Raw genomic sequence first — 16531 nt, 5'->3', positions numbered from 1 at the left:
TTCCACTTTAAACAAACTAGAAAAGGCTTTACGAAGTGATGGAACATGCCTCGTCGTAAACTTTAGAACTGCCACAAGGATTGTAACAGCCTAGTAACGGGGGGCGCAAAATTTGATTTGATTTGCCTAGCTAACATCATTATGAAGTATCAAATCATGAACGCACATTGCTTACGCCAACTAGTCGTATTTTTGGTTGGTGCAACAGGTGTAAATTCGGACACCAACTAGTGCAACCGGCCCCAGAATACCTAACCCTGGGATATAGTTGTATTTTTCAGCGGGACAATTACTTAAATGTTAATGCTTAAGACACACCAGAATGGCTTTCAAGAGGTATTCAGTGTTCCTGAGGGGTCCAGTCTCAGTCCTGACTTACAGTGCATTCGGAAAGTATCCAGACCCCTTGACTTTTTCCACATTGTTACGTTACAGCCTTATTCTAAAATGGATTCAATCGTTTCCCCCCATCATCAATCTACACACAATACCCCATAATGACAAAGCAAAAACAGGTTTTTAGAAATGTTTGCAAATGTATTAAAAATAAAAAACGGGAATATCACATTTACAGAAGTATTCAGACCATTTACTCAGTACTTTGTTGAAGCACCTTTGGCAGCGATTACAGCCTTGAGTCTTCTTGGGTATGACGCTACAAGCTTGGCACACCTGTATTTGGGGAGTTTCTCCCATTCTTCTCTGCAGATCCTCTCATGCTCTGTCAGGTTGGATGTGGAGCGTCGCTGCACAGCTATTTTCAAGTCTCTCCAGAGATGTTCGATCGGGTTCAAGTCCGGGCTCTGGCTGGGCCACTCAAGGACATTCAGAGACTTGTCCCGAAGCCACTCCTGCGTTGTCTTGGCTGTGTGCTTAGGGTCGTTGTCGTGTTGGAAGGTGAACCTTCACCCCAGTCTGAGGTCGTGAGCACTCTGGAGCAGGTTTTCATCAAGGATCTCTCTGTACTTTGCTCTGTTCATCTTTCCCTCGATCCTGACTAGTCTCCCAGTCACTGCCGCTGAAAAACATCCCCACAGCATGATGCTGCCACCACCATGCTTCAGCTCTAGGAAGAGTCTTGGTGGTTCCAAACTTCTTCCATTGAAGAATGATGGAGGCCACTGTGTTCTTGGGGACCTTCAATGCTGCACATTTCTTTGGGTACCCTTCCCCAGATCTGTGCCTCGACACAATCCTGTCTCGGAGCTCTACGGAGAATTCCTTCGACCTCATGGCTTGGTTTTTGTTCTGACATGCACTGTCAACTGTGGGACCTTATACAGACAGGTGTGTGCCTTTCCAAATCCTGTCCAATCAATTGAATTTACCACAGGTGGACTGCAATCAAGTTGTAGAAACATCTCAAGGATGATCATTGGAAACAGGATACACCCGAGCTCAATTTCAAGTGTCATAGCAAACGGTCTGAATACTTATGTACATTTTGAAAAACCTGTTTTCGCTTTGTCATTATGGGGTATTGTGTGTAGATTGATGAGGAAAATGTTTTATTTAATCCATTTCAGAATAAGGCTGTAATGTAACAAAATGTGGGAAAAGTCAAGGGGTCTGAATATTTTCCGAATGCACTGTAAATCTGCTTAGAAATCAGAGACAAGGTTTGAATATTGGTGTCCATCAATAATTCTCAACTAAATTTACTGAGCTTGAGAAATTCTGACAAAAACAAATGGATATATGTTGCGCAGAGTTGGTAGGATCGTTTTCAAAGTGATTTTCAGCTGTATTTTCTGCCAAAGGTGCTTGCACAAAGTATTAACTCTGAGGTGTGAAGAAATATGCAATCAAGACATCTTTGTTTATATATTTTTAGAACACTTTCTATACTTTTTCTTTTACTTTGAAAATGTGGCGCAGGATGTGTAGATCAGTAGGGGAAAAATGTCAATTGAATCCCTTTTTAGATTTAATTTTATGCCAGCGAAATGTGATAACAAGGGGTGTGCAGACTTTCACTGTTTGTCCATACGCTACAGAAGGTGTGTAAAGGGTGATGATAGTTAGTCAGGGATCTGCAAGAAAAACATCAAAACTGTGACTTGGCTTTACCCCAGTTCCGACCCTAATGGCTGTGGGTGGAGGTCTGACGGCGGTTGGAAGTCTCCCAGTCCCTGGTACTAGAGACCCCCGACTCATCGGTCTACCTGAGGGTAGCCTCTGGCTCGCCATCTCTTCACTGGTTTTCCCTCCTCTCCACAAAATCCTACAGGAGAAAATCAGTCGTTCAACGACAAACAACTGCCCGGTGGAGTAACGTCAGGAAAGCTATACTAAACCTACGTAGGTTGATTAAAAAAACGTAAAAACGTGTTAGCTAGCTAGGCTAATGTTAGCTGGACGTTGCTAGCTAGTTTGCTAATAAAACCGTTGTCTCGGCAATTTCTAGGTAGCCCAAAAATGCCTAATATAAGTGTACCAACTTACCTCGTGTTTTGTATAGGCGTCAAACCGCTCAATCTGACTGACTGTAATTTGATTGTTTGTACTTTTGTTGTAGCTAGCAAGCTACCAGTACACTTCTTTTGACGTTACCACAGCAACCAACCATTATCGCGAGACTTTGGGGGAAATCTCTGAGAAGTGGAATCCCTCTGCAAAACCCTGCCCCTCGTGACCACTAACAAATCTGAGCCATTCTTCTTCAGTCCAGTGGAGGGCGCAACAAGTCTACATTTTGTATATTGCCTCTAATGTATGAGGGCGAGGGTTTAAAAAACTACTGCGCATGTACGTGCACTGTGCTCCGTCATCCAGTGGGGTAATCGTCTTCCTCTTTGGAGAGTGGGTTGTGTAGAAAACTTCGCCTGCCTGCTTATGCATTGGATTTGATTATATTTGTGTTTCGGTCCTCGGTATGGACTCTCAAAAAGTAAGTGCACCCGGCGTATTATGAACCGATATCGATGATGATTCAGTCGTCAGCTGTGCATGCCAGCTGTGCACCGTTAGTCAAAGCGATAGTTGTATGTAACGAGACGATCTTGCTATGAACGATCGAAAGGAAATCCAACATTAGTTCAACGTTCCGTTATTTTCGTTATTTTGTCATTGTTTATCACCAATATGCGTGATGTTTTAGTGCTGGAAACATGTTCACATTCGCTCTGTTGCTTATGAAGAATCTGTTGACTTGGAAACTAGATATGTTCTTATACAATGTTTCTTTCGAACGTTTCCTCCTTATGGGTATTCTCCAATGACTGGTATTCACACATCTTTCCTGTGACAGTGACAGTTCCTCTACCCATCAATGATTTGACACATTTGACATTGATCTTGTTATTGAATATGATGAGGTGCACTTCTGTAAAGTAATTCACTTCCTACTTGCTATTGTGGTTTTGACAGTCACAGCAGGTGTCAAAGTCATTCATTTCTTTATTATACAGCTTTGCCTGTCCTATAGGCTATTGGTTTATTTGTCTGCCACTTTAGATCAGACAGTCTGTTATTGCAACAACAACAAAACATCATATCATTATAAAGTGAATATTTGTGGTTACACGCCTTTCATGGACTTGTCGTGTTTTTGAAGTCATGAAAAAAGAAACATTATATTTGTTATGAAGTGTCACACACATTGCTTTAAGTCTGTTGTCAAGGGCCTATAGCAACAGGATGATCTTATCGTTTGGCCTTGTTTTCTGTTTGTTATCAGCATTACTAGGGGGTGACTATCAAACAGGAAAATGACCCATAGGGCTACCTCTCCTTTGTACTGAATAAATGGAGGAGAATATATAGCCTTTAGCACGTGCTGTCAATCTAAGCTTATTCTAAGTCTATTACTGAGTCAGAGAGAGAGAGAGACAGACAGACAGAGAGAGAGAGAGAGGTCACACCAGTGGTACAGGTCTATTATAACCCTCAGTCAGAGAGGAGAGGAGTGACGTCATTCTGAAAGGAACAGTGACACTCAAGAAGGAAGTGGCACTAGTAGGGAGCCAGCACCTCAGACAGACAGACGGGAAGGCAGACAGACAGACAGGAAGGCAGACAGACGGGAAGGCAGACAGACAGACGGGAAGGCAGGCAGACAGACAGACGGGAAGGCAGACAGACAGACGGGACGGCAGACAGACGGGAAGGCAGGCAGACAGACAGACAGACGGGAAGGCAGGCAGACATACGGGAAGGCAGGCAGACAGACAGACAGACGGGAAGGCAGGCAGACAGACAGACGGGAAGGGAGGCAGACAGACAGACGGGAAGGCAGGCAGACAGACAGACAGACGGGAAGGCAGACAGACAGACAGACAGACGGGAAGGCAGGCAGACGGACAGGCAGACGGGAAGGCAGGCAGGCAGGTAGACGGACAGACAGACAGACAGACAGACGGGAAGGCAGGCAGACGGACAAACAGACAGACGGGATGGCAGGCAGACGGACAGACAGATGGGAAGGCAGGCATACGGACATTATATTTGCAATCATATTCTGACTTTACAACATTAATCCATTTGAATGACTATTTTTAAAAAGTAATTGTCAATCTCCAGTAGAAGCCATTACAGTTCGATTTGGCTGGGGTTTGAGTTAGTCGTTCATCAATGTTTTGTACGTTTTGTTTAGTTGAGCACTGCAGAGTAGTGTCCAGTAAAGGACTATCATACAGTCATGCACCTCTAGTTTCAGATGTTTGAATTGAATCAAACCACCTTTCCCTCCTTCCACTTGACTTTTTAAACCAACTCACCATGTTTGAGCGTGTTTTACAGTGGAGTATCCATTGGGCTGAACAGAATGCAACTGAAATAGATATAGGCCCGAGGCCAGCATTGAGTTGACATGTGTTTCCTAGGTAAGGGCCTGTGCTGTGGTTACAGTATCGAGTCCAACACTACTGGTAGTGACAACAGCTCAAATGAGTAGTATTTCTAGTTACAGCATAAAAACGACTAGTAGACTGTTTCTAAGTACTGCAGATCCTGCTCTTTTTAGAGCCAATCTGCTTTAGAGCTTACACGTCAAACATCCTTCCTCCAAAGGACCCTCCATAGCTTACTGGATGTTGTTCTTCCATTGAATTTATTTTCTAAATTTAGGAAAAGATCAATACATTTTTTTAAAAACTTTTTTTTGAAGTTCCTCAAACTACTATTGGGCTAAGGGTGAAAAATAGTGCACTATATATACGGAATAGATAGGGTGGCATTTGGGACACAGCCCAGGGGAACGACCGCAGAGGGGTTTGCTGTGTATCTCTACTGTGTAATAGCCTGTTGAGAGGAGTAGGCTTTAAGTCCTGTTAAACCCCCTCCCTTTGTAGCTGACGCTGATCTGCTGCGGCAGGTAGCTTAGTGGGTAAGAGCGTTGTGCCAGTAACCGAAAGGTCGCTGGTTCTAATCCCCGAGCCGACTAGGTGAAAAATCAGTCGATGTGCCCATGAGCAAGGCACTTAACCCTAATTGCTCCTGTAAGTCGCTCTGGATAAGAGCGTCTGCTAAAATGACTAAAATGTCAAATGTTATGTGGAGGCCTACAAGCTTCTGCTACAACATGGTTATGGAACCTCATGTTCATCTCACTGAGTTTGTTGTTGTCAATTAGCATGGGGTTATCTATCGGGTGGGTTGGATGGGTAGGCTATAGCCTAACTTTAAACAATATGGGGAACATTACACCTATCCTCTCAGAGGGCACAGAGAAAGTCCTACTGTACTGCCCCAACTGTCATATCCTCTCAGGGGGCACAGAGAAAGTCCTACTGTACTGCCCCAACTGTCATATCCTCTCAGAGGGCACAGAGAAAGTCCTACTGTACTGCCCCAACTGTCATATCCTCTCAGGGGGCACAGAGAAAGTCCTACTGTACTGCCCCAACTGTCATATCCTCTCAGAGGGCACAGAGAAAGTCCTACTGTACTGCCCCAACTGTCATATCCTCTCAGAGGGCACAGAGAAAGTCCTACTGTACTGCCCCAACTGTCATATCCTCTCAGGGGGCACAGAGAAAGTCCTACTGTACTGCCCCAACTGTCATATCCTCTCAGGGGGCACAGAGAAAGTCCTACTGTACTGCCCCAACTGTCATATCCTCTCAGAGGGCACAGAGAAAGTCCTACTGTACTGCCCCAACTGTCATATCCTCTCAGAGGGCACAGAGAAAGTCCTACTGTACTGCCCCAACTGTCATATCCTCTCAGAGGGCACAGAGAAAGTCCTACTGTACTGCCCCAACTGTCATATCCTCTCAGGGGGCACAGAGAAAGTCCTACTGTACTGCCCCAACTGTCATATCCTCTCAGGGGGCACAGAGAAAGTCCTACTGTACTGCCCCAACTGTCATATCCTCTCAGGGGGCACAGAGAAAGTCCTACTGTACTGCCCCAACTGTCATATCCTCTCAGGGGGCACAGAGAAAGTCCTACTGTACTGCCCCAACTGTCATATCCTCTCAGGGGGCACAGAGAAAGTCCTACTGTACTGCCCCAACTGTCATATCCTCTCAGAGGGCACAGAGAAAGTCCTACTGTACTGCCCCAACTGTCATATCCTCTCAGGGGGCACAGAGAAAGTCCTACTGTACTGCCCCAACTGTCATATCCTCTCAGGGGGCACAGAGAAAGTCCTACTGTACTGCCCCAACTGTCATATCCTCTCAGGGGGCACAGAGAAAGTCCTACTGTACTGCCCCAACTGTCATATCCTCTCAGGGGGCACAGAGAAAGTCCTACTGTACTGCCCCAACTGTCATATCCTCTCAGGGGGCACAGAGAAAGTCCTACTGTACTGCTCCAACTGTCATATCCTCTCAGGGGGCACAGAGAAAGTCCTACTGTACTGCCCCAACTGTCATATCCTCTCAGGGGAAACAGAGAAAGTCCTACTGTACTGCCCCAACTGTCATATCCTCTCAGGGGGCACAGAGAAAGTCCTACTGTACTGCCCCAACTGTCATATCCTCTCAGAGGGCACAGAGAAAGTCCTACTGTACTGCCCCAACTGTCATATCCTCTCAGAGGGCACAGAGAAAGTCCTACTGTACTGCCCCAACTGTCATATCCTCTCAGAGGGCACAGAGAAAGTCCTACTGTACTGCCCCAACTGTCATATCCTCTCAGGGGGCACAGAGAAAGTCCTACTGTACTGCCCCAACTGTCATATCCTCTCAGGTCTACTTAGTGCCTAGGGGTTAGGGACCAGGGGATGGGGTCTATAGCAGAGGTCAGATCAGAAAACATGAAGATATTGACCCGTGTGCACGTTATATATATTCTTTCAATAATCTGTCGGTGGTGTCATGCAGCAGCTTTAAATAGAAGTGAAGCCCAATCCTCCAATCTGCCTAATCGTGTTGTGTTGCTCAGTTGCACGGTCGCGCGTTCGGCCGGTCGGTCCCCCCCCGGGAACTAACAGACATCTGTCAACATTCACAGGATATAGAGGAACATACAGAAACACAAACATTTCTGTACACTGTCCAAGACAATACACATACACAGTACTCTATCTACACTGAGTGGACAAAACATTATGAACACCTTCCTAATATTGAGTTGCACCCCCCTTTTGCCCTCAGAACAGCCTCAATTCGTCGGGGCATTGGACTCTACAAGGTGTCGAAAGCGTTCCACAGGGATGCTGGCCCATGTTGACTCCAATGCGTTCCACAGTTGTGCCACCTTTGGGTGGTGGACCATTCTTGACACACACGGGAAACTGTTGGGGGTGAAACACCCAGCAGCGTTGCAGTTCTTGACACACTCAAACCGGTGCGCCTGGCACCTACTTCCATACGCCGTTCAAAGGCACTTAAATATTTTGTCTTGCCCATTCACCCTCTGAATGGCACACATACACAATCCATGTCTCAGTTGTCTCAAGGCTTAAAAATCCTTCTTTAACCCGTCTCCTCCCCTTCACCTACCCTGATTAAAGTGGAATTAACAAGTGACATCAATAAGGGATCATAGCTTTCACCTGGATTCACCTGATCAGTCTATGTCATGGAAAGAGCAGGTGTTCTTAATGTTTTGTACACTCGGTGTATAATGTATATCTTATTGTACAGTGGATATCTGAAAGTACTGTAGTTGGAAACGGAACTGAGGCAATGGCTCCTTGGAGTCAGTGGGTTCTTTTATATCTATGATTCTGTTTGTCCTGTTCAATGTATAGCCTGGTATTTAGGTGTTATGTTTGTCCTGTTCAATGTATAGCCTGGTATTTAGGTGTTATGTTTGTCCTGTTCAATGTATAGCCTGGTATTTAGGTGTTATGTTTGTCCTGTTCAATGTATAGCCTGGTATTTAGGTGTTATGTTTGTCCTGTTCAATGTATAGCCTGGTATTTAGGTGTTATGTTTGTCCTGTTCAATGTATAGCCTGGTATTTAGGTGTTATGTTTGTCCTGTTCAATGTATAGCCTGGTATTTAGGTGTTATATGTTTGTCCTGTTCAATGTATAGCCTGGTATTTAGGTGTTATGTTTGTCCTGTTCAATGTATAGCCTGGTATTTAGGTGTTTATATGTTTGTCCTGTTCAATGTATAGCCTGGTATTTAGGTGTTATCTTTTTCAGAAAATGTTACCTGATGCTCAATCAAATACCAATCCAAAGCAAATCCATCTTGATGGTATTAAATTGGAACTACTGTAGTACAAACCTTTACCAAATCTCCAGTAAATTGGGCTTTTTCATACTTTCTAGTGTACAACATAGAGGTCAGCAAGCATCATGTACGCTACAACATGAGTTACTAATGAACAGAGAACAATTCATAACAATTATTGAGGATAGAACACAATAGGCCTTTTCACACTGCATTGTTCTTACTCCCAGGCTAGACGGGTCACACAAGCATTTGTTAACATTCACATTTACATTTTAGTCATTTAGCAGACGCTCTTATCCAGAGCGACTTACAGTTAGTGAGTGCATACATTATTTTTTATTTTTCATACTGGCCCCCCCGTGGGAATCGAACCCACAACCCTGGCGTTGCAAACCCTGGGCTATATTCCAAAGACCTGGGCTAACGGGCAAACACAACATGCGACCAATGTTATAAAGCAATAAGACATTTAAAAATGTATTTATTCTTGCTTCTAGCTTAGCATTTGATTTCCAACAGTGAGGGTTGTATAAACCTTGTCCCAACTCTGAAACAATGTGAACAAACCTGCATCTTCATTTCCATCTGGGTCCTCTCAGTTACTGTAGTCAGTACTGTAGTCAGTACTGTAGTCAATACTGTAGTCGGTACTGTAGTCAGTACTGTAGTCAATACTGTAGTCAGTACTGTAGTCAGTACTGTAGTCAGTGCTGTAGTCAGTACTGTAGTCAGTGCTGTAGTCAGTACTGTAGTCAGTACTGTAGTCAGTGCTGTAGTCAATACTGTAGTCAGTACTGTAGTCAGTACTGTAGGCAATATTGACACTGTACACTAATGTAATTGACAGGAGGGAGACGGGGTCCTAAAGAAGGGTATAACCTTAACTCATGGTGTTGGTCCTTTGTTTCCATGTGTTGACATGAACTCTGCATGTCAATCTCTCCTGGCTCAAAGTAGAGGAGAGATTGACTGCATCACTACTTGTATTTGTGAGAGGTATTGACATGTTGAAAGCACCGAGCTGTCTGTTTAAACGGCTAGCACACAGCTCAGACACCCATGCATACCCCACAAGACATGCCACCAGGGGTCTCTTCACAGTCCCCAAGTCCAAAACAGAATGTGGGAGGCGCACAGTACTACATAGAGCCATGACTACATGGAACTCTATTCCACATCAAGTAACTCAAGCGAACAGTAGAATCAGATTAAAAAACAGAAAACTACACCTTATGGAACAACAGGGACTGTGAAGAGACACACACCCAGGCACACACACATACGCACACACATGTACATAGTAATGTTGTAATATTGTGGTATTATACAATTTGGATTGTAGATACTTTTGATCATGTAGTGTATGTGGACACCTGCTCGTCAAACATCTCATTCCAAAATAATGGGCATTAATATGGAGTTGGTCCCCCCCTTTGGCTGCTATAACAGCCTCCACTCTTCTGGGAAGGCTTTCCACTAGATGTTGGAACATTGCTTCGGGGACTTGCTTCCATTCAGACACAAGCATTAGTGAGGTCAGGCACTGATGTTGGGCGATTAGGCCTGGCTCGCAGTCGGCATTCAAATTAATCCCAAAGGTGTTTGGTGGGGTTGAGGTCAGGGCTCTGTGCAGGCCAGTCAAGTTCTTCCACACCGATCTCGACAAACCATTTCTGTAAGGACCTCGCTTTGTGCATGGGGGCATTGTCATGCTGAAACAGGAAAGGGCCTTCTCCAAACTGTTGCCACAAAGTTGGAAGCACAGAATCGTCTAGAATGTCATTGTATGCTGTAGTGTTAAGATTTCCCTCCACTGGAACTAAGGGGCCTAGCCCGAACCATGAAAAACAGCGCCAGACCATTATTCCTCCTCCACCAAACTTTACAGTTGGCACTATGCATTGGGGCAGGTAGCGTTCTCATGGCATCTGCCAAACCCAGATTCTTCAGTCGGACAGCCAGATGGTGAAACGTGATTCATCACACCAGAGAACGCGTTTTCACTGCTCCAGAGTCCAATGGCGGCGAGCTTTACACCACTCCAGCCGACGCTTGGCATTGTGCATGGTGATCTTAGGCTTGGTGCGGCTGCTCGGCCATGGAAACCAATTTCATGAACCTCCCAACGAACAGTTATTGTGCTGACATTGCTTCTAGAGGCAGGTTGGAAGTCGGTAGTGAGTATTGCATCCGAAGACATTCGATTTTTACGCGCTACGCGCTTCAACACTCGGCGGTCCCGTTCTGTGAGCTTGTGTGGCCTACCACTTCGCGGCTGAGCCGTTGTTGCTCCTAGACGTTTCCACTTCACAATAACAGCACTTACAGTTGACTGGGGCAGCTCTAGCAGGGCAGAAATTTGACGAACTGACTTGTTGAAAAGGCGGCATCCTATGACGGTGCCACGTTGAAAACCACTGAGCTCTTCAGTAAGGCCATTCTGTTTGTCTATGTAAATTGCGTGGCTGTGTGCTCGATTTTTACACACCTGTCAGCAACGGGTGTGGCTAAAATAGCCGAATCCACTCATTTGAAGGGGTGTCTACATACTTATATATATATATATATATATATGTGTGTATGTATTGGTGCAATAATGTGTTGTAGATACAGTATGTATTGGTAGAGGAGTGGTGTAATAATGTGTTGTAGATACAGTATGTATTGGTAGAGGAGTGGTGTAATAATGTGTTGTAGATACAGTATGTATTGGTAGAGGAGTGGTGTAATAATGTGTTGTAGATACATTATGTATTGGTAGAGGAGTGGTGTAATAATGTGTTGTAGATACAGTATGTATTGGTAGAGGAGTGGTGTAATAATGTGTTGTAGATACAGTATGTATTGGTAGAGGAGTGGTGTAATAATGTGTTGTAGATACATTATGTATTGGTAGAGGAGTGGTGTAATAATGTGTTGTAGATACATTATGTATTGGTAGAGTAGTGGTGTAATAATGTGTTGTAGATACAGTATGTATTGGTAGAGGAGTGGTGTAATAATGTGTTGTAGATACAGTATGTATTGGTAGAGGAGTGGTGTAATAATGTGTTGTAGATACAGTATGTATTGGTAGAGGAGTGGTGTAATAATGTGTTGTAGATACAGTATGTATTGGTAGAGGAGTGGTGTAATAATGTGTTGTAGATACAGTATGTATTGGTAGAGGAGTGGTGTAATAATGTGTTGTAGATACAGTATGTATTGGTAGAGGAGTGGTGTAATAATGTGTTGTAGATACAGTATGTATTGGTAGAGGAGTGGTGTAATAATGTGTTGTAGATACAGTATGTATTGGTAGAGGAGTGGTGTAATAATGTGTTGTAGATACAGTATGTATTGGTAGAATAGTGGTGTAATAATGTGTTGTATTGTAGATACAGTATGTATTGGTAGAATAGTGGTGTAATAATGTGTTGTATTGTAGATACAGTATGTATTGGTAGAGTAGTGGTGTAATAATGTGTTGTATTGTAGATACAGTATGTATTGGTAGAGTAGTGGTGTAATAATATGTTGTATTGTAGATACAGTATGTATTGGTAGAGTAGTGGTGTAATAATATGTTGTATGATGTACTGTTTCATTAGGATTTGTTTGGACCCCAGGAAGAGTATCCTTAATAAATACAAAACTCTACTGTTGGGGAAGAGATGGCAAGGCTACGTCCCAAATATTGCTCTACTTCAGCCTTATGGGCCCTGATCAAAAGTAGTGCACTATATAGGGAATAGGGGGCCATTTGGACGCAGCCAGGCGCTGTGTTGGTGCCAGATACCCATCCACCTAGAGACAGTAGAAAGGCCATGTTACATTTCCATTCCCAGGGAGTCCAAGTAGACAGTAGAGCAGTTGTGACGTTTCAGCATGGGCCATTCACAACTAGTCTTTAGGGTGATGGGCCATTCACAACTAGCCTTTAGGGTGATGGGCCATTCACAACTAGCCTTTAGGGTGATGGGCCATTCACAACTAGCCTTTAGTGTGATGGGCCATTCACAACTAGCCTTTAGGTTGATGGGCCATTCACAACTAGCCTTTAGGTTGATGGGCCATTCACAACTAGCCTTTAGGTTGATGGGCCATTCACAACTAGCCTTTAGGGTGATGGGCCATTCACAACTAGCCTTTAGGGTGATGGGCCATTCACAACTAGCCTTTAGGGTGATGGGCCATTCACAACTAGCCTTTAGGGTGATGGGCCATTCACAACTAGCCTTTAGGGTGATGGGCCATTCACAACTAGCCTTTAGGGTGATGGGCCATTCACAACTAGCCTTTAGGGTGATGGGCCATTCACAACTAGTCTTTATGGTGATGGACCATTCACAACTAGCCTTTAGGGTGATGGGCCATTCACAACTAGCCTTTAGGGTGATGGGCCATTCACAACTAGCCTTTAGGGAGATGGGCCATTCACAACTAGCCTTTAGGTTGATGGGCCATTCACAACTAGCCTTTAGGTTGATGGGCCATTCACAACTAGCCTTTAGGGTGATGGGCCATTCACAACTAGCCTTTAGGGTGATGGGCCATTCACAACTAGCCTTTAGGGTGATGGGCCATTCACAACTAGCCTTTAGGGTGATGGGCATTCACAACTAGCCTTTAGGGTGATGGGCCATTCACAACTATTCTTTAGGGTGATGGGCCATTCACAACTAGCCTTTAGGGTGATGGGCCATTCACAACTAGCCTTTAGGGTGATGACAATTCACAACTAGCCTTTAGGGAGATGGGCCATTCACAACTAGCCTTTATGATGATGGGCCATTCACAGCTCTTCCCACAGCAACAAGACAGTTTAGCGCTCTGCCCACAGAACCAAGACAGTTTAGCGCTCTGCCCACAGCAACAAGGCAGTTTAGCGCTCTGCCCACAGCAACAAGACAGTTTAGCGCTCTGCCCACAGCAACAAGACAGTTTAGCGCTCTGCCCACAGCAACAAGACAGTTTAGCGCTCTGCCCACAGAACCAAGACAGTTTAGCGCTCTGCCCACAGAACCAAGACAGTTTAGCGCTCTGCCCACAGAACCAAGACAGTTTAGCGCTCTGCCCACAGAACCAAGACAGTTTAGCGCTCTGCCCACAGCACCAAGACAGTTTAGCGCTCTGCCCACAGCAACAAGACAGTTTAGCGCTCTGCCCACAGAACCAAGACAGTTTAGCGCTCTGCCCACAGAACCAAGACAGTTTAGCGCTCTGCCCACAGCACCAAGACAGTTTAGCGCTCTGCCCACAGAACCAAGACAGTTAGCGCTCTGCCCACAGAACCAAGACAGTTTAGCGCTCTGCCCACAGAACCAAGACAGTTAGCGCTCTGCCCACAGCAACAAGACAGTTTAGAGCTCTGCACACAGAACCAAGACAGTTTAGCGCTCTGCCCACAGCAACAAGACAGTTTAGCGCTCTGCCCACAGAACCAAGACAGTTTAGCGCTCTGCCCACAGAACCAAGACAGTTAGCGCTCTGCCCACAGCAACAAGACAGTTTAGAGCTCTGCACACAGAACCAAGACAGTTTAGCGCTCTGCCCACAGCAACAAGACAGTTTAGCGCTCTGCCCACAGAACCAAGACAGTTTAGAGCTCTGCCCACAGAACCAAGACAGTTTAGCGCTCTGCCCACAGCACCAAGACAGTTTAGCGCTCTGCCCACAGAACCAAGACAGTTAGCGCTCTGCCCACAGAACCAAGACAGTTTAGCGCTCTGCCCACAGAACCAAGACAGTTAGCGCTCTGCCCACAGCAACAAGACAGTTTAGAGCTCTGCACACAGAACCAAGACAGTTTAGCGCTCTGCCCACAGCAACAAGACAGTTTAGCGCTCTGCCCACAGAACCAAGACAGTTTAGCGCTCTGCCCACAGAACCAAGACAGTTAGCGCTCTGCCCACAGCAACAAGACAGTTTAGAGCTCTGCACACAGAACCAAGACAGTTTAGCGCTCTGCCCACAGCAACAAGACAGTTTAGCGCTCTGCCCACAGAACCAAGACAGTTTAGAGCTCTGCCCACAGAACCAAGACAGTTTAGCGCTCTGCCCACAGCAACAAGACAGTTTAGCGCTCTGCCCACAGAACCAAGACAGTTTAGAGCTCTGCCCACAGAACCAAGACAGTTTAGCGCTCTGCCCACAGCAACAAGACAGTTTAGCGCTCTGCCCACAGAACCAAGACAGTTTAGCGCTCTGCCCACAGAACCAAGACAGTTAGCGCTCTGCCCACAGCAACAAGACAGTTCACCAAGACTTTACACATATACACTACCAGTCAAACGTTTGGACACACCTACTCATTCAAGGATTTTACTTTACTTTTACTATTTTCTACATTGTAGAATAATAGTGAAGACATCAAAACTATGAAATAACACATGGAATCATGTTGTAAACAAAAAAGTTTTAAACAAATCAAAATATATGTGAGATTCTTCAAATAGCCACCCTTTGCCTTGATGACAGCTTTGTACAGAGTCATTGTGCGGGGGCACCAGTTAGTCAAGGTTTTTTTATTTCTGTTTTTACATTCATGACCATCAGCAGCATCAGAGCTTGGAGAAGCCAAGTGGTCCTCTAGAGCTCAGCTGGTAGAGCACGGCGCTTGTAACGCCAATGGTAGTGGGTTCGATCCCCGGGACCACCCATACACACAAAATATATGCACGCACGACTGTAAGTCGCTTTGGATAAAAGCGTCTGCTAAATGGCATATTATTATTATTATTATTATTATTATTATTATTATTAAGCCTAATTACCGTGACTAAACGGTCACGTAGAGTTTGACTGCGGTCATGACTGGTGACTGCCGGTGTGGCGGTAATACGGTCACCGTGACAGCCCTAATCTTGATACATTGATAAATACATGCTGTGTTCATTTTGGCATGTTTACCCACTGTAGTGTGCATAGATAATAATAGAGCTAACTGGCTAGCTACTACTGTTAGCTAGCCAGAGAGCCACAAATAATTGTTAGCTAGCTAGCTACCCACGAAGAATTTACATCTACCTTGCATAACATTAGTTTTAGGTCATTTTTGCCTGTTTAACTAGCTGGCTAGCTATGCATATTGAGAAACACCCCCTATATTCTATGTAGAGCTTTGACATTCCTGTGTAATGAACAGCACTATATAAATTACATGTATTTTTTATAAATGGATGATTTTTTTTAAATGTTGTTCTGTGTTGCAGGAGGCCCTGCAAAGAATAATATCCACATTGGCCAATAAAAATGAGGAGCTCCATAACTTCATGGAAACACTTAGTCACTCTCTGGCTGGTGTCCAGGTAAGACATACATAATAACAGTCAGTCAATTACATTAAACATATCATACAGCAATAATAATCTTGATATTACAATCTTGTACAGTAATTTCCATTGACCAAATATGCCATGTTAATCAATCTGTAGACTCTCGCGATGCAGAGATATGGTTCTGGGTTACGAGGTGAATCAATATGTGTGATTGTGACAGGTGTATCACTATGTGTGATTGTGACAGGTGTATCACTATGTGTGATTGTGACAGGTGAATCACTATGTGTGATTGTGACAGGTGTATCACTATGTGTGATTGTGACAGGTGTATCACTATGTGTGATTGTGACAGGTGTATCACTATGTGTGATTGTTGACAGGTGTATCACTATGTGTGATTGTGACAGGTGTATCACTATGTGTGATTGTGACAGGTGTATCACTATGTGTGATTGTGACAGGTGTATCACTATGTGTGATTGTGACAGGTGTATCACTATGTGTGATTGTGACAGGTGTATCACTATGTGTGATTGTTGACAGGTGTATCACTATGTGTGATTGTGACAGGTGTATCACTATGTGTGATTGTGACAGGTGTATCACTATGTGTGATTGTGACAGGTGTATCACTATGTGTGATTGTTGACAGGTGTATCACTATGTGTGATTGTGACAGGTGTATCACTA

At 44.6% G+C, this 16531-nt stretch overlaps 2 protein-coding genes across 2 annotated transcripts in view; one reads left to right on the top strand and one right to left on the bottom strand.

Annotated features, from left to right (window-relative positions):
• ift74 (intraflagellar transport 74) overlaps nucleotides 1–2575 on the bottom strand; it is a 55218-nt gene extending 52643 nt beyond the window's left edge. The window contains exons 1-2 of the mRNA XM_084190445.1: nucleotides 2446–2575; nucleotides 2071–2224 (exon numbers count right to left, since the gene is read on the bottom strand). Of these exons, the coding sequence (XP_084046571.1) occupies nucleotides 2071–2190 (120 nt within the window). The 5' untranslated portion in view covers nucleotides 2191–2224; nucleotides 2446–2575. The remainder of the gene's footprint in view (nucleotides 1–2070; nucleotides 2225–2445) is intronic.
• Nucleotides 2576–2801: 226 nt separating this feature from the next.
• Nucleotides 2802–16531, top strand: part of LOC311115248 (FSD1-like protein) — a 66651-nt gene continuing 52921 nt past the window's right edge. Inside the window, exons 1-2 of the mRNA XM_084190444.1 lie at nucleotides 2802–2890; nucleotides 15773–15868. Of these exons, the coding sequence (XP_084046570.1) occupies nucleotides 2876–2890; nucleotides 15773–15868 (111 nt within the window). The 5' untranslated portion in view covers nucleotides 2802–2875. The remainder of the gene's footprint in view (nucleotides 2891–15772; nucleotides 15869–16531) is intronic.

This window comes from Coregonus lavaretus (assembly GCF_964263955.1).
Source record: "Coregonus lavaretus genome assembly, contig: HAP1_SCAFFOLD_1284, whole genome shotgun sequence".
Taxonomy (NCBI): Eukaryota; Metazoa; Chordata; class Actinopteri; order Salmoniformes; family Salmonidae; genus Coregonus; species Coregonus lavaretus.
This window is presented reverse-complemented; position numbering and strand designations above follow the sequence as displayed.